At 44.3% G+C, this 18,332-nt stretch overlaps 2 protein-coding genes across 2 annotated transcripts in view; one reads left to right on the forward strand and one right to left on the reverse strand.

Annotated features, from left to right (window-relative positions):
* Nucleotides 1-2,560: 2,560 nt before the first annotated feature.
* Nucleotides 2,561-5,243, forward strand: spag8 (sperm associated antigen 8; the record flags this gene model as incomplete). The annotated part of the gene is made up of 6 exons (XM_084486173.1): nt 2,561-2,608; nt 3,047-3,206; nt 3,601-3,646; nt 4,079-4,193; nt 4,711-4,773; nt 5,154-5,243. The coding sequence occupies 6 exons, from the start codon at nt 2,561-2,563 to the stop codon at nt 5,241-5,243; spliced, it is 522 nt and encodes a 173-aa protein (XP_084342299.1).
* A 2,772-nt stretch (nt 5,244-8,015) lies between these two features.
* The window catches only part of npr2 (natriuretic peptide receptor 2), a 41,720-nt gene continuing 31,403 nt past the window's right edge, over nt 8,016-18,332 (reverse strand). Inside the window, exons 16-22 of the mRNA XM_084486178.1 lie at nt 15,398-15,544; nt 14,232-14,355; nt 11,826-11,894; nt 11,422-11,596; nt 10,170-10,268; nt 8,969-9,060; nt 8,016-8,506 (exon numbers count right to left, since the gene is read on the reverse strand). Of these exons, the coding sequence (XP_084342304.1) occupies nt 8,444-8,506; nt 8,969-9,060; nt 10,170-10,268; nt 11,422-11,596; nt 11,826-11,894; nt 14,232-14,355; nt 15,398-15,544 (769 nt within the window). The 3' untranslated portion in view covers nt 8,016-8,443. The remainder of the gene's footprint in view (nt 8,507-8,968; nt 9,061-10,169; nt 10,269-11,421; nt 11,597-11,825; nt 11,895-14,231; nt 14,356-15,397; nt 15,545-18,332) is intronic.

The following is an 18,332-nucleotide window of genomic DNA, read 5'->3' on the forward strand; positions in this document are numbered from 1 at the left end:
CTCTAAACTAACCACCTCTAACCTATTACCAAACTAACCTATAACCTAAACTAACCTCCACTAACATATTACCTAAACTACCTACTCCTAACCTATTACCTAAACTAACTATCACTAACCTGCTACCTAAAACTAACCACCTCATCTATAACCTAAACTACCCACCCCTAACCTATAACCTAAACTAACTACCTCTAACCTATTACCGAAACTAACCACCACTAACCTCATGCCAAAACATAACCATCTCTAACCTAATACCTATACTAACCACCTCTCATACCTTAACGTAGCCGTCTTCATAATACCTACAGTGAACCATCTCCGACCCAATATCTAAACATAGCCGTCTCAGCTGTGTCCGTTAGGTCTCTCCCCCAGTCGTCCCCCTTTCCCCCAGCGCTGTGCTCCAGCTGCCCCCTGGGATCCCTCAGCATCCCGGGGGCAGTGTGTGGAAATACCCTGGGCCTTCCCCAGACCCCCCTTCCTACTCCCAGGACCAGATAGATGCTCCATGCAAATGCAGAGTTAAGAGGGAACGGCCTAGCGAATGGCTGATACTCTGATAACACTCTGAAGGTTGAATACAGGTTCATTATAACAACCCATGAAACTGTGTTCAATGCATTTCGTTATTCTAATTTAATAACGCAGAGCACCGAATACAAATCAATAGTAATATCATCAAAATATGAACTGATGGGGAACACCTGAAGTGAAGATGGAGGCTTAGAAAGAGGCAGTCCAACTATTGTGGAAGAACAACAGAGTACGGTGTCAACCAACACAATACCTAGACAGTCATTCGACGACAAGAGGAATTTCACATAATTTTAATAGCAGGCCAGCCACGAAGGCAAAGCCGTACTTCAGCCTCTAAGGGCTTCTGGGGAAAAAAAGAAAATGGAAGAAACAAAAAAAAGACACACCTACATAACTCATCAATAGATCTGCTGCAGAGGCAGCCCGCTGGTCACCATGGAGATCGGTCAGTGAACATGTAATCACAACTGAAACACCGAAATAGCAGCATTATCTCTCCGGGCTTTTGTTCAGAGGGGAGAGCAGGAGTAGCTGTGTGACATGATAGGAGAAACGTGTTTATCCATGCCATGTTGATAATCCCCTTCTGAAACCAGGCCGAGACCCAGTAACACCAGAGTGCAATTTTAATACTAGGAGGGTGTGTGTGCGTGTGGTGGGAGGGTTGCGTGTGTATATGTGTGTGTGTGTGTGTGTACGTGTGTGTGTGTGTGTGTGTGTGACGTCCCACCACTTTAGGCTTTAGTTGTCGTATTAACATGTCATCCACGTCCTTTTACTCCTCACAGTGAGCACAGAGTTGACATACTTTCATTGAATAATGCCTTCCATTTTGTAAATCAAGTTTTTCCCCCCGTTTTTTTAGGGAAGAGTTCGAGAGTCCATAATGTGTTACCATGACGTAAATAGTCGTCAACATTTCCCATGAGGTCACATGTGATAACAGAATCACATGATTATATAGGTCACAGTATGGAGCCCCCATCCTCCCCATTTACTTTTGTTACAGTTTGCAGTTGCTATACTTTTTTTTGATTCTGGTTAATATACAAAAACAAGAGACAGACACAAAGATATCGTTATTTAGGATAGATAAAGATAGGAAATATCCTCTACGTGCTGGGCTAGCATGTGGTATACGTAAAGCTATGTAATCAGGGTTTCTCTTGGGATTTAGCTTCAGTAAGAAAAGTGTCTGGTGTTGATCTAATCAAACATCTAAGGAGAACACACTGGTCATCCAAACAGTGTCCACAGCATTTTACTGAGATCTTATGAATGTGCATCAGCCTTATTTTACTTTAGATTTTTCTTGAAACCAAGGGTATGAATGCCTGAAATTATGAGTTGAATTATGTCATCAAGCCCAGTACCCAGTGCTACTTTTAAAATGCTGATTATAAGCAATCAAGAGCCTTTGAATCACACCTTCTCACATTTTCCTCGAATTCATCTCAAGAGAAAAATCTGTATCACAAGTTGAAGTCGAGAACATTCGACTTATTCAATCAGATGCAGATTTTCATACATGAATCTGCAGCCTCATGTTTTCTGACCAGTTTGGAAGAATCAATAAACATTTCAATGTCATCCTCATTCATGGCTCAGTTCTAATACTACTTAATACTGCTCACTCCACCTGCACGTGTCTCCGGGTCAACCTACACACTTAAGTGGAAACAAAACGTTCACTTTAAAACGCAATGTTCTCGATCTCATCGTGGGTGTACGGTGAAAGAGCGGGTACACGTCGATAGGTAACTAATAACAACCGTAACCCGCCAACGTGGTGTTCAGCCGGCGTGCACTTTGTATCAACTTCCGGAAGGAATGTGGTAGTCATACAGCGTTGTCATGGAGATCCGCCGGACAACAGTGTCCACAGTCGTCCTTGACCGGCTCGCGGGTGCTCGTCGATCACCTTGTTATCGTTTCTAACCCGTTGCTATCGGGAAGACGCGCCTCTGACACCGTCAGTTCAATGGATTGATTGACAACGAGGACGCCGAATGCCGCTATGGAGAAGAAAGTTGGAAAGTGTCTATTGGACAATTGGGTGGAAGAGGTTAGTATATTTAGTTTAGGCCTGTGTATTTCGCCGTAGTGAATCATAATAAAGAATCATAGTCATTTATCAATGATTGTTGTTGGCAATAAGCTTCCTAAAATCTGTAAAAAAAATAAATAAAATTAAACCTTTTACATGTGTGTTTCTGTGTGTGTGTGTGTGTGTGTGTGTGTGTGTGTGTGTGTGTGTGTGTGTGTGTGTGTGTGTGTGTGTGTGTGTGGAAACGTTTCCTTATTTCTTATTCATATTGCAAGAACCTGAAGCTAAATCATACAACATTTATTGAATGTCATGTACTTGCACACACACACACACACACACACACACACACACACACACACACACACACACACACACCACACACACACACACACACACACACACACACACACACACACTATGAGCCATGAGCAGTGTTGCTGTGTGTCCATACAGAGGGCAGTAGCCGTTCTCGCGGACAATGCGTCTCAGGAACAGATCCAGAGAGACGGACACCGGGGCATTTTCTCGATGAACCTGGAGAGCAAAATGGAAGACATCAGCACCCTGAAGTCAGCCTACACGGCCCCTGTGGCTCCAGGGGTGAGGGAGCGCGGTACGTTGGTCATATGTGTCATATATCATGTTATACATAATAGGGCTGTTCATGGACAAACCGCTGGGAAGATGTCATTATATTATAGGCCCAGTCCCATTTCTCTCCCCTTGCTTTGAGTGCCCTTAGCTGCAAGTCAGCTACCGAGCTGGCTAGCATTCATGGGTTGATTTTAAGGGAAAGACAGCACTTCCCCTTGCTCCCTTAAGTATTGGGACACCCTACCCCTTCGCGGGAACGCGCAGAATCCAGGGATAGGGCTCAAATCTAGGGGAAGGGGGAGAATTGGGACGGGCCCTAGGTGTTGAACAGCATTTAGTACCATGGTAAATAAACATCACATGTGTTTTGTTTCCCTCAGTTTAATCTCTTTTTTGGCCTCTTCGTGTTGCAGGTATCAGAGGAGAACTTCTGGCTAAATTGATCGCTCAGACAATAAGGTAATGTTTTACATTTTTATGTTGGAAGAGTCATTATCATTAATTATTTTCCCATCACTTTATTTAATGTTTCACCTCTAAAAACAGCCTTGGCCAGAATCTATTCTGCTTTGAAACCCTTTGAGACGAATACTCAATCACAGTAAGTGGCTTATTTGGAAATGGGTCTGTTTTGATGGTGCTGATAATGGCTGAACATTACCAGAGCTATCTTAAAAACCCATCTCTGGACCCACGACAACATCTTAACTTGTGCTCACGAGTCAACACATTCGCACAATGCAATTTTCTGTACATAAAGCACAACGATGACTTGTTATGTGTTTGTATGCATATGCTATTGACACACCAATCATCACAAAATACACACAGTGCTTTCGGGCCCGTTTGTGACGTCGAAGTACTACTCGTGTCTCGCCCGTGTGTTTGCAGTGAGAAGGTGCATGCAGAGTTCAACCCCGTGACTCCCGCCACAGACTTCTCCTCCACCACTCACAGGGATTTCACCGGCGGAGGATTTGTGCCTCTTCCTCCCACACCGACGAAGGTATCGGAAATGTGATCATTGCGCTTTTTGTGATGCGTGTTATTCAGTCCACTGTAGCCATCCCTTTTGTTCAAATATTTTGTGAAACAAATGGTTCAGGTAGAGCTGAAGCACTATACCGAATGACCAAACAGTAGATGTTGGAGCAAATCTTTATGACTGCCATCATACAGTTACATTGTGCAGTGTGCACTCATGAATTAAGTGACAGAGGCACTGTCACTGAACTGAGTAAATGTTCATCCTAATTCCCTAGAAGGAGTTTGGCCTAGCCAACTGAATGGCCATTTACTTTGGCGTCAAGCTGAGCAACAGTTTGCCAATCCTTTCCAATCTTACGTCTCAAGCCAAGCAGTGTATAAATATGACAACTAGGGAAGAAGGATAACATTATGGTTTTCCTTGCTGCCATTCTCTTCGCTGTTATGTGAGTGGGATGTTTTCAGGCCTCCTATAATGCACTTTAGTCAATCAGCGAAATCCAATTCCTGACGTGTTTTTGTTTTCTCGTCAACAGAATCATGATTACAAATGCGACCAGGCGATTACATTTTGGAGCGAGAATCATCAGCACATTCAGGTCTGTCACAACAAAGAAACCACAACACACATGCACGCACGCATACACGCACACACTATATATTTTCCCATGATGCCTTGGCTAGATTGCACATGCTTTATGCACTGTTTTTTCAAGTTAATTTTCCGTGTTAGATTTATGTATGGGTATATTCGAGTACCAAAACCAAAACGCCAGCCTGAATTGTGAGGATTAGGAATATAATGTTATAATTTATCCCACTTGCACATGCACATGCTTGTGACTCTGTAAACACATGCTCGGCTTGCTGATTGACAAAGATTAACTTTCTTTGTTGCCGCAGAACTAAAGGCTAAAGTAAGTAGCCTAACCTAAAGTAGAATAACATTGAAACACTGTTTCTGTTGTTCTGTTTACAGAGAATGACCGTGGTTCGAACAACGGACAGCCCTTTCAAGAGGAGCGCTCAGTTCAGCACCCCAATAACCCAGCAGTTAAATGACCAGTAGCCCCACCCACCCCCCAACCCCATCATCAGCATAGAAAAGGACCTATAGCGATAAGCACCGCACACCGACCTCAACCATCTCACTGCTGCCAATGGGAGAGCTGTTATAGCATCAAAGAGCAAAGCATTCGCAATGTAACAAATAAACAGCATTTGTAACATGCCATGTTAATAAAACAGAAAACCCACATGATGACTATCCGATTCAACAAACGCGTTATTAAAAGACGAGCACCTCTGAGAGAATGAGAAATTCTAGACTCTACAGTTACTTTCATCAATTCCCAGATAATTACTTAATTAATAGATAGGCTACTAACCTGCCCATGCATCTGTCCTGTTTACACATTGGTCTGTCATCGTGCTGGCCCCTGCTTCAACATTTAATACAGCAAATGAATGATGTTCAAAACGACTACTACATGTAATCAGTCAATTATTATTAACTGCCAATTAGATAATTAGCTCAAAGTAGAGATAATGGTCTACAGGCGGTAGTGTGTTTTGTAGTACATTATGCTCCATCTCAGATATAAAGATGCAGTCTAGGGGCGTGAGGTAGTGAAGGACACACAGATGCGTGGTCCTGTCAGTCCGTAGGGCTGTGCCGTTGGGCACAGCCCAAGATCCATTGTTTCATACTCCGATGAGTATGGAGGCAGGTAGCTATGGCGACCAGGTCAATTTAGTCTATATCAATGTATTTCCCGCCCAAAAGCAAAACAGACGGTTATCTCATTGTTAAGGAAAGACATAGGTTTTCCTATACATTACTTCATACTGAATGCTGTACCTGAATGAGTGATGGTTAATATACAAAAACAAGAGACAGACACAAAGATATCGTTATTTAGGATAGATAGGAAAGATAGGAAATATCCTCTACGTGCTGGGCTAGCATGTGGTATACGTAAAGCTATGTAATCAGGGTTTCTCTTGGGATTTAGCTTCAGTAAGAAAAGTGTCTGGTGTTGATCTAATCAAACATCTAAGGAGAACACACTGGTCATCCAAACAGTGTCCACAGCATTTTACTGAGATCTTATGAATGTGCATCAGCCTTATTTTACTTTAGATTTTTCTTGAAACCAAGGGTATGAATGCCTGAAATTATGAGTTGAATTATGTCATCAAGCCCAGTACCCAGTGCTACTTTTAAAATGCTGATTATAAGCAATCAAGAGCCTTTGAATCACACATATCAATGTATTTCCCTCCCAAAAGCAAAACAGACGGTTATCTCATTGTTAAGGAAAGACATAGGTTTTTCTATACATTACTTCATACTGCTGTACCTGAATGAGTGATTTGTTGTGTGAAATGATCTCCCTTTCTTTTCAACTGGTCTAAGATGGCATGCGTTTGAGGAATGTCTTGATTGAACAACAGCAACAAAGAAACCCTCCACCTTCATATTGTCCATACTTCGAAATCAATATATTTTATGATTTCCATTTATGCTCCCTGGTACAATTCAGCTGCAACGCACACATGCATTTATTCCTTATATTTCTGCCAGAGAGCCTCAGGTATAAGACGCTGTGTAGAGTGACCGCGTTGCCATGTACGTTTTATAGGTCACTTTATCATGCCTTTAGTATTCAGGTGTGACCCTGGTTCTCTCTCACTCCATCTCCATGCATATCTCTCTCTCTCTCTCTCTCACTCTCTCTCTCTCAACCATTACGAGCCGTGAGCAGCATGTCGGTGTGGGTGTGTGGGTGAGTGGGAGGTAATTACAGTCATGCAGGTGCAGAAAAGTTGCTCCCCTGCAGAGATGAAAACATACGTTCCCACACACACGGTTGCCACAAATCCCACACATACTCACGCACAAACACATGCACAGATACACACACACAGACACAGACACAGACACACACACACACACACACACACACACACACAGGGAGACATGTGCCCACAGATCTTGACACACTCATTCACAGGGAAACACACACACACACACACACACACAAACGGACGCTGCAGGGGTCATGCCCCCAGGTTCCACTTCGATTGTAGGTGTCTCTAATGAGCGAGGATGTCATCGCAGCGGTAGGCCTGGGAGACCAGCGATGCCACTGTGTGTCTTAGTAGCTGCTTTCTATATCTATCTTTATAATCACACACACACACACACACACACCGTTTTTCTTCACATGCAAAATCCCCCTGCCTCCGCCCCCCATATTTGCTAATATTTGATTGTAGATTCTGTTTGATGGAATTTCTTTGCATTTTCAATACCCCCGACAAACAGTTGATCGATCCCCTTCCCGCATTAAATACCGCCGACTCTGTAACGACATGAAACACTGCGGTGCTAATATTAGCATAGGACGTATCCATGGCGCCGGTGTCGTCCTCACCAGAAGAAACTCCCGTGGAGGGTTAGCGTGTCCAGAGGTGCCCCCGCATGAGCCTCATATGGTTAAGCTCTGCTTGTTTACCAGCCTCCATATCTCCTCCTACCAGGGCAGGGCATCATCAGATATTCTCAGGGACACCACAGGGGGTGGCTTGGCGGGTTATCACATCTCCTTGGAGTCAGTGTGGAAATACATTTAGATAGATTTGGTTTCATAGTGGGCCAGGAAAGTTCCTTGAACGCCCCACATAAATGTTAAAAGTAAATAAATGAATAGAAAAAGCGACAAATTCATGTTTTACTCTGGTTTATTGAACAAAATATCTTACAGTGTCTTGGATATACATATATACACACATATCTTGTACTGTATAACACCACTGTTGAACGTTGATCTCTGCATTGACGATCATAACACTGTGCCCTCCCATGTTCCAGGAGATACTAACACATGATGGACTCCCAAACACCTTATTCATACAAATCTTAAATCTAGAAATCACAAAAAATATGAATTTATCATTCAAAAGTACTCTCTCTCTCTCCAATACAGAAAGATTCTTCATACAAAAACAGCTTTTACAAATACTTTTTTAATATATATATATATATATTTTTTACCGTTCCAAGTTTTCTCCAGGTAATAAACATACCTTCAATTTCCCCAAGTTTTATTTCGGCGTGAAAAGTCCCCCGTGTGGTTGACTTTGCACTCTGCAGGGGAGGACAGCTATAAGGACTTATTCTAGAACAAATAAAGAAGGGGCTGGGCCCAGCTGTTGTTGTCCCTGGGCTGGGCGGCTCCCGTTGCCTCATTATCAGCAAGCTTCTCAGATAACATACACGTCCGTCTTCTCTCCCAGAAGCCAATAGGTTCTCATTTTGCCTTTGCCCTGGAAAAGCACAGAAATCAATAGGTTGATCAGGGCCTGATGAAGGAGGATGGGGGGGGAGGGTGGAGTGTGTGTGTGTGGGGGGGAGCCTGATGTCATGCCCTTCTGTAGCGGTCACCCTGACAACCAGGTCCGTCTGTCTGTCAGTCAGTGTATCGTAGGAATGATGTTTAATGCGTCTGTGTTATCGGAATTGGAATGAATGATGTTGTGGCATCATTCGGTTTTGCAAGGTTTGGACAGACATTAAGAAATGTTTGACAAAGACAGAAAGACAGGAAGACAATAGGAACTTTTGTCAACTTTTTTTGTATTCACACTTGTCACAGTAAAGCTCAGATTGTTTGTCTAGTTTATGGCCCGGTTTTGATGGCCTCCTATACTGTGTGTGTGTGTGTGTGTGTGTGTGTGTGTGTGTGTGTGTGTGTGTGTGTGTGTGTGCGCGTGCGTGTGTGTCCTCACCTTCATCTCTATATCCCCGCGTAACTGGAGGTCAAAGTAACCAAACTCGTCCAGCACTTCTTTAGTGGCTGAGGAGAGGTGGATCCTCAAGGCTGGAACGACAACACCACAGACATGATAAGAATAACAGCATCTGACACACATCAGCAACTCTATCTAACATTTCGCCCAGACACGTCATAGGTCTTGTTTTATCGTTCCACACTGTGTTTTCAGAGCAATGGGACAACCTCCTGATGAATTGAACCAAAATGAATAGGACTAAGTGTGGTTATTGTTCTTTAGCAGAACATCAGAGGCACAAGGCCGACCAAAAGCAGTGGAAAGTGGAAAGACTGATGTGTTCTACAGACAGACAGACAGACAGACACACACACACACACACACAGACACACACACACTCACTCATTCACTCACTCACTCACTCAATCACTCACTCACACACAAACACACACACTAGCAGCTCTCAGTGGTGATTTGGGATTCTGGTCTGGGGTACTGCTTACTGCGCTAAGGCGGGCTATGGGTGCTGCGCTGTAAGTGCTATCAATTATTTATCCGTGGCGGCGCAATACAGGAAGCTACTAAGTCCCTAATCAATACATGTGATTAGACGCTCGGAAAGGCATCCAAACCATCCCTAGGACACGGCTGGGCCCTGTCGCGGCTTGTTAAGAACATCCAACCTATAGACCATGTGTGATCGTCACAGTGCAATATTAAGTCGGATTTGCGTATTTCTCAAGTTTCTTGTTTCTACAAGAAATGACTAATGAAAAACCTCCCTTTGGGGAGACGATGTGATTGTATTTGCGTAGGAATGCGTTTGTTTGCCATGTTTAAACAGGCTGAAGCCAAAATAATTTGAATTTATCTGAATCAGTAAATGAAACAGGTTGCTTTAATCATGTTGTCAATCCCAGGCTGCCTTAGGACTGTTTGACAGATCACCAGATCACAGGAATGAAAAACATGGAAAAAATGTAATCAAATTGTTGTGAAATAATGTCCTTCACAGTGAATCTACAAAGTCATTTGTTGGATAATAATTCGACAACACTTGCTGATTTAAAGCAGATATCACAGATGGATAAACAGATGCACACACTGATACATTAAAACTACATAACAGAAACACATCCACGAACGAGACGGGGGGAAAAGCAGTGTTCCGGCATTGACATCCACGTGTCAAACTCACCCTCCCCGTTAGACTCCATCCTGGATGTGGTGTTGACAGTGTCCCCGAATAAACAATATCTGGGCATCTTCAACCCCACCACGCCTGCACAGACAGGCCCTGCAGATGCAAAAATAAAACAGGGTTCAAATCGTACCGGTATAGAAATAACGAGCATCCCATGGCTGTGGTTCCATGACTCAGCGCTGGGACGGTGAAGTGACGACTGAAGTGAAACGGTGCTGATGCTGATTTGCATGCAGCCAGACGATGCTGAGTGCCGGCCTTCCTACACACGCCGTTGAAAAGCCAACTCCCGGCTGTAGGTCAAGTGTTTGCATGAGACTATAAACACAATCCAAATGCCACATCGCCGCACTCTGATTCACGCTAAATACCACCGGGGTCACATCCCTGTTTAGCTTGACAATAAATGTCTGTCCAGTCAGTAAACAGGACATACGACAGCATCTAATTACTGGATACCCCAGGGGGCTTAATGTGTCAATACAACAATTCTAGTGCGAAACATCAGCACTATCCCAGCAATGAATATGGGGAAGACGAATGTATTCCTTTAATCTTCATTGGTAACATCAGTGTATGTATAAGTCGTCGTAAAGGTTAGATTAGGCAGCTATCGCCACACAGATCCCCTGACCATACCCTCTGTGGCTTGCAAGCTATCTGTTTCCCACCAAAGCATATCATTTGGTTTTCTTTGTATTGATTTTGGGACCTTGTAGCTGTAGAGCATTTATTTGGTCACATGTTAGTCTTTTATCAGGAGTCGCTTTACACTTGTACACCTATTGTTAGCATCACTACAGACCTACATGTGAATTCCTATTGTTAGCCCGTCTATGTAGACCTACCTGCGTATGTTCCTATTGTTAGCATCACTATAGACCTATTGTTAGCATCACTATAAAACTATTGTTTATAAACCTCCTCACTCTCCACCTCAAGCTGGTGTGTAGTGAGCGTTCTGGCGCAAATTGGCTGCCGTGCATCACCCAAGTGGGTGCTACACATTGGTGGTGGTTAGTGAGGTCCCCCCTTCACTGTAAAGCGTCTTTGAGTGTCTAGAAAAGCGCTATATCAATTCAATCAATTATTGTTAGCGTCACTATAAACCTACCTCTGAGTTCCTATTGTTAGCATCATTAAAGCTGTGTGCATTCATATTGTTAGCATCACTATAGACTGACCTGTTTGTTCCTATTGTAAGCATCATTATGTGTTCCTATCGTTAGCCTCACTCTAGACCCACCTGTGTGTATCCCGACTCGGAGCCGCAGCTGGTCGTTGGGTCTGTGTCGGATCTTGAACGTTTTGACCTGTTCCAGCAGGGCCAAGGACATCCCGGCGATCTCCCTGGCGTGCAGCTTCCCGTTGCGCACGGGCAGCCCCGACACGACCATGTAGGCGTCGCCGATGGTCTCCACCTGACGGCAGGGAGCCACAGACGCTCCGCGTTACCATTCGGCATACGTAGACACAGGGCGGACCATCGTGTACATGAGCGAGAGTTTCCTTCTTCTCGGTGCCACGCGGCATACATCGACGTAAACATCCACTGCATGTCTGATCGTCGGACATACGTTTAGAGGTTCAGCCTTGGTTCAATCATTGTAACGATGACTGCGGGAAAAGACAATGCAAGTGTGTGTTTACCTTGTATACATCGAAATTGTCGATGATGGCGTCGAAGCAGGTGTACAGGTCATTGAGCAGGGTCACGACCTACAACAATGGCGAGACGGATGGGAATGAAAAACATTGTTAATAATACATTGGTTCCAGTGGCGGCTGCTGGTCTTTCAAAGAGGGGAAGCTCATTTAAGCTCATCATGTAAATTGTCAATTTATTTATATGTCAATTCTGCTCTCTGTTCCTTTTCAAGGAAATGCTCTGTGACCCTGCTCTGTGGCTCTCTGTTCCTTTTCAAGGAGATGCTCTGTGACCCTGTCATGACCCTGTCAACTAGCTGTCTTTTCCAGTGAAATTTCGCCAATCAAAGAAATCAAGAAACAGGTTGCAGTTTGTCTTTCGACTCGCTTGCAAAATCCGCGACGGGACTGAGGACTGAAGAGAGCTCCGGCGACGTTTTATAGTTCAAAATCGCTGTCAATCAAACGGCAACTCAGTCTTTCGTAGACCCTCCAATCATCACGCAGAAGCCCAGTGTCCAGGCCAGCCCACTACTCCATGCACCCCCAGAGACGCTGAGCGTCCATGGGAGGGACATAATCGCAGCATTATCCAATGACTGTCGACTTTCGACGCACTAAAAAAAGCTGTTCTATGCAGCCTAAGTGGATGGACACTGAGCTTCAACAGGCAAATGCACTGTGACGCTACGGGAGTGTATGAGAAGGAAATCGAGTCAGTCGACCTGCGATAGGCGGCTGATTCTGAACGACCTCATCTTCGAGATGGACGTGTTCTAACACATTTTTAGTCAATGCAATGTTAACACAACAGTATATATTTGACCATTTCATTTTTGAAATTTTAGGGGAACCTGAGCTTCCCTTGCAGTCTTAAAGAAATCGCCACTGATTGGTTCCCAACCTTGGGGTCAGGGCCCATATTTGGGTCGGGCCCAACTTGGGGTCCCCTGACTAAGTCACAAATCAACTGCATTGATTGACTCAAAGCATCGGCTGTTCTTCAGCTGACCAAGTGAGTCTTGCTTCTTAGAATTCCCCTGCTTTATGCTTGTTTATTTTAATATATTTTCTGTAAAAGGGCATATCTGGCCACCATTTATGTAAACTATCAAACTTTTTAAGGGTGCCAACAGAAAATGTTATTATATATTGATATTTACAAAACAAAAACAACAAGTGCACATTTTGTATGATCGTTTTAAAGATGAACAGAAGCGATACGTTTACACACTTCAACATGTGACGCAAGAAAGACATTTAAGAGTCACGTCAGATAGCATTCCATCAAATTCCGGAACCTGCAACTTTATCTCAACACTAGCTAAATGCAGACGTCCTAAATCTGTAAACGGATTGCGCAACTACGGCTGATAAACACTCTCACTTTTATCTTTGGGTTTCCTGTCAAGTCATACGCACCTGTAATGACCTACCCCCCCACCCCCTCTGCCGTGGTGTGACTTCGGGGGCTTTTATCGCTAAAAGACAGAACACGCTGCCTTTCTGCTGTCTTCCCCTATGCTGGCGTTTAGCATTGCTCACTATTGAAGATAAGGCAACGAATGACTCAACTCTGCGTCAATGCCCTCTCCCTTCCCTCAGTCAGACTATTTTGAGTCGTAGCCGCCGGGTGGGTGCGTTTCCAGTGGGTGCTATGACACAGAGCAGTAAGTAGGATGCTGAATACATGTCACGCATCCACAACAAAGGAATTGGAGCCGCTGCGAGCACAACGCATTCATTACTTTTGGTTCGTTATTCGACCGATGTGCGTGCTTGATTAAGAAATGAAGATAACACATAAGACAAGTAGAGTGCTTATAATGGTTGGGGGAACTACCTGAATTGAGGAATAGGTTTAATAAGATCAAAACGATGAGCAAGTGATTTATGTTTTAACTGCCAATGCTAATGCTAAACTTTGACCCACTCAAAACTCACACGTTACACAATACTTACTGTCCTTTATATTAGTACTGGTTTATCTTTTATCTATTATCCTGGCCTTCTAATGGGATAAATTGTCACATATGTACCCTACTTGCCTACTTGCCTACTGCCTTTGTCTTGCACCAAATCAACATTTCAATCAACAAGGATACATTCATTTTTGCAGCCTAACCCCGTTCTGTTTGGGTCTCATCGAGTGTTTTTTTTTAACTAGAATGTGTCTAGTTCTTATAAGGGAGAAATGCTTTGTAAAAAAACGATAAAACCTTACGACTTTCTCTCACCTCAAATAGCACACTTTTTGAATCTCCTGGGCATAAGTTCCCCCCGCTGAATCCAGGGTGCACTCAGCCTTTAACTAACCTCCAGAAGCCAACTCCTCAGCTAAGTGCAGTGAAACCCGACCCAGAACAAAGCCGGGGAGCGTAGCCTGACATTGTTTGGAGGCGTTGTTACCTGTAGTGGCGTGCTCTCCGCCGACATGGAGGTGAAGCCCACGATGTCGCTGAAGTAGATGGTGACACTGTCGAAGGCCTCCGCCTGCACCGTCTCCCCTCTCTTCAGCTGCTCCGCCACAGAGCTGTACCGCGACACACGGGGACCGGCGGTGAGTCACTCACACGTTCACGGGTCAAACCCCTGAATGAGCATGAAGGTTTTTGCACTGGCTTCCACACTGCTGAATATCATGAAGGAGTCGATTGTTTCCACCATGGACGGGAAATTAAGTCTTTTGCGAAGGATAATATGGAAATGCCCCCATACTTGATGATTCATCAAAGTGATGAATCATCATTTTGAACGATGAATCATCATTTTGATTTGCAAACACATTTCACAGTTACTATAACTGTACGCTGTATGTTGACTTCAGAACAACTTTAGTTTGAAAACACTTAACGGTAGACCTACTTTACCCTTTAGGTGTAATTGGGTCTAAATATTTCTACGTATGTCCAGATTGCACCCATATATCAATATTATTATTTTCCTTTTCATTATACAAATGTGTGTTCTACGGAACCCAGCCCACTCCCAACATCTTATTACAGACCTCCATCAGCCTGTGTCTAACGATCATCAAAATGCGAAGTATCACTCTCCCCTCTACGTCAGTCATAGTAAAACTCTCCCACATGAAACAGAAGGAGCGCTAAATGAGGTAATAGCCGAGGCATCCAGACCGACAGCTAGTGAGGTCAGGGGAGCTTCCCATCTGGACTTAAACGCTTCAACCCTCCTTTCTCTCCTCCCGCCTTCCCCTATCTCTCCAGGAGCCCCTTAACGAGAGGCTTGCCTGTCACTTTGATGCACCCTTTATAGCAGCCACACTGCTACACTACTGCACTCCATGGAGGATAACTGTTCAGACACCGGGGTGATTTCCATGCTTTGCATAAACGTTAGAGATAAATACAGCGCACATGAGGAAGCCTACTTCTGCTGTGCTGGAGATTGACAATCGTCAATTCAATTTATTTTTCAAATAGACAATTATGCATACTACTAGTAAATAGTAAACGAAACAATCTTATTTCAACATGTGATGAACAATATCTTCCCAACACTTTGAGCATGCATGTTGGACGATCGCGGTCCCTGCAGAAGGGCGATGGTCTTACTGTGGCAGGATCTGGTAGAGGAGGTTCTCGGCTTTGCGCTTCTCCTCCAGGTAGGCCTGCGTGCGTTCCTCCACCAGGTTCTCCAGGTTGTTGGCGTACTGCTCCATCCTGGACAACAGGTTGTTGAGGATGCTGGTGCTGCCCTCCCTGCAGGAACACACACACACACACACACACACACACACTAGCTGGTGAGACAGTGCTGATCGCGCAGGTCCACGTCCTTTTTCTCTCTCTCAGTCAGTCTGGCCTGGGGCCCATTGTGAAGCTCTCCCACGAATACAGACATGAAAGGACCGATCAGCAGGAGGAAAGGGGAGTTAAAGTTCATGGCGATGAGAGGAGTCCCACCGTCTTTAGATATTGCAGCACCCGAGGAAAGAATAAGCAATAGTCGATCCAATCATCTCTGTTTTTACCAGAGATTGACTGAATAACGATGCTGAAAGATGATTAGAAATGTGCACAGAAGGCTTTTCGCAGAGGAAAGGATGTTTTTGGTTTACTTCCAATCAAATTGGGCAAGAACAAAGATAGGAAGAGCGTCACCTAGTTAATTTAATCTGATTGGCTGGAGTTTTTCGAACAACAGACACACATCACAGTGAAATAGACCCTTCTTCAGCCTCTAGGAAACGTCCATTTCTTCACCATTAAGTTAAATTACAGTCTTGGTGTTTCTTCTTGATTGTGACCAATCAAAAACAACTGACTGGGGCGATCGATTTGACCAATCGATACATTGATGATAATGATAATGATGATAATGATGACAGGTTATAAAATAGCTTTTGGGGGGCAGGGGTTCTCAAGTTCTCAATTCTCCCACTGTGTGTTTATACCGTCTATTTTGTTTGCCCTATTTGTTGTTGTTTGTTCTGTTTGTCTTGTCTTCTCCTTACTTTAGCATTTCGTTTAGCATTTTCCCTTAGCGTCTACTTTTGTTTGGATAAGTATTTTGTATTCTTATTGTATTGTATATTAATTATTATTATCCTGTGATTTTCTACTGATGCTGGGCTATTGCAACAAACAAATGTCTCCTACGGGGGATTAATAAAGTTGTATCGTATCGTTCCATTTGTCCAAGAAAATGTCTTTATTAGGTTAAGTAGCACCTATGGTTCAGCAGTAACATTAATGGTACAATGTATTTTATTATAGATGATATAATATGTATAATGTATCATAGTGCCACTCACAACGTGGCAGGCATGAACACACATGAACACACAGAGACACACACACACGCACACACACACACACACACACACACACACACACACACACACACGCAAGGAGGTCAGTCTTATACCAACATAGTGGTTAAAACCATCCATGTTTGGCATCTTTCCATATTTCCACTATCTCCCGGTTCCCATATCCTCCACACACACACACACACACACACACACACACACACACACACACCTACATGCTCAGGTGAACGCGAGGAGGGGGGGGGGTGGGGGAAGAGTAGCGCAGCATTTAGCGTCATGTCACGAGTGAGTGATGCGCTCCGCTGCGTGGATCGACGTAGCGTCCCCTGGCTGCCAGCGCGCATGCAGAGAGAGAGAGAGAGTGGCTATAATCCATTACGCAGGGGAAGGTCCTCCCAGTGCCACTCCCATCCCACCACTGGTCAACGTGGGAGAACGTGCCCATGATTGAGGGGCTCAGTGACCCTGGGTGAAGACCATCGCTCCCAACAGGACGGTGGATATTGTCCCCCCCCCCCGTCCCCCCGTCCCCCCGTCCCCCTATATCTTGAGAGCTTCTTGGGAGGATTGGAAATACACGGCGTGTGATAACGTCAGTCCTCGGTCCCAAGGGTGACCTTGGGCGTCTGTCAAGGCGGGGCTTTTCGTCAAGCGCTCACGCATGTTGTGATGAAAGCATTGTTAAACTATGCATGCATACATTAATTAATAAAGAAATTAAAATAAAATAAATATATAGGCGTTTATCCTTATAATGACATTGGAATATAAATAATATAATAATATATACAAATATGAATGGGTATGGAAGAGGATTAGGGCCACACATAAGAAATAAAATTGAGTTCTGACTTTATTCTCAGAATTCTGACTTTAAAGTCAGAATTCTGAGATTAAAGTCAGAATTCTGAGAATAAAGTCAGAACTCAAGTTTATTTCTTATGTGTGGCCCTAATCCTCTTCCATACTCAATAAATATGAATTTGTATAAATATAAAATTTAGTTCTGACTTTATTCTCAGAATTCTGACTTTAAAGTCAGAATTCTGAGATTAAAGTCAGAATTCTGAGATCAAAGTCAGAATTCAGAGAATAAAGTCAGAACTCAATTTCTTTTCTTACACGTGGCCCTAATCCTCTTCCGTAGAAGAGTCACAATATATATTTTTTAAATGTGCGAAATAACAACAGAAAACGGAAAAATCGAACAATTCAAACCCGATTGGTTGAAACGACCCATGTGATGCGCACGGGTGCGAAAAAACCAAACAAGCCGAACGTGTCAGCGGGGGGGAACGATGACAAACGACCCGGCGGCGTGCGGAGCGCGCGCGCAGCCAGGAGGTCAGCTATTCACGGCGGGCGGAGTGGTCGGGTGTCCTCACGCTGGGGCTGGGTGAAGCCCGGGTCGTTTGCAGTCTGAAGACCTCCCTTGTCTCCCTGCCTTCAGCTCCCCCACCCTCTCCTCCCCCTCACACACACACACACAGACACACACACACACACCAAAAATAACAAACCGTCCGTCATGTCTTGTCAACAACATACATTTGGCTAATGAAAATAGCGGGGGGCCACTAGGGGGGGGGGGGGCGGGGGGCCGAGGGGAAAGGTTTCACGCACGCTGTGACGGCGCATCCTTGAGTACATCTGAGAAAATCCATCATAACGGGGGGCTGGGGGGGGCCCGCCACTGGCAGATGGACGCAGTACAT

This window comes from Micromesistius poutassou (genome assembly GCF_964030765.1).
Source record: "Micromesistius poutassou genome assembly, chromosome: 22".
Lineage (NCBI taxonomy): Eukaryota > Metazoa > Chordata > Actinopteri > Gadiformes > Gadidae > Micromesistius > Micromesistius poutassou.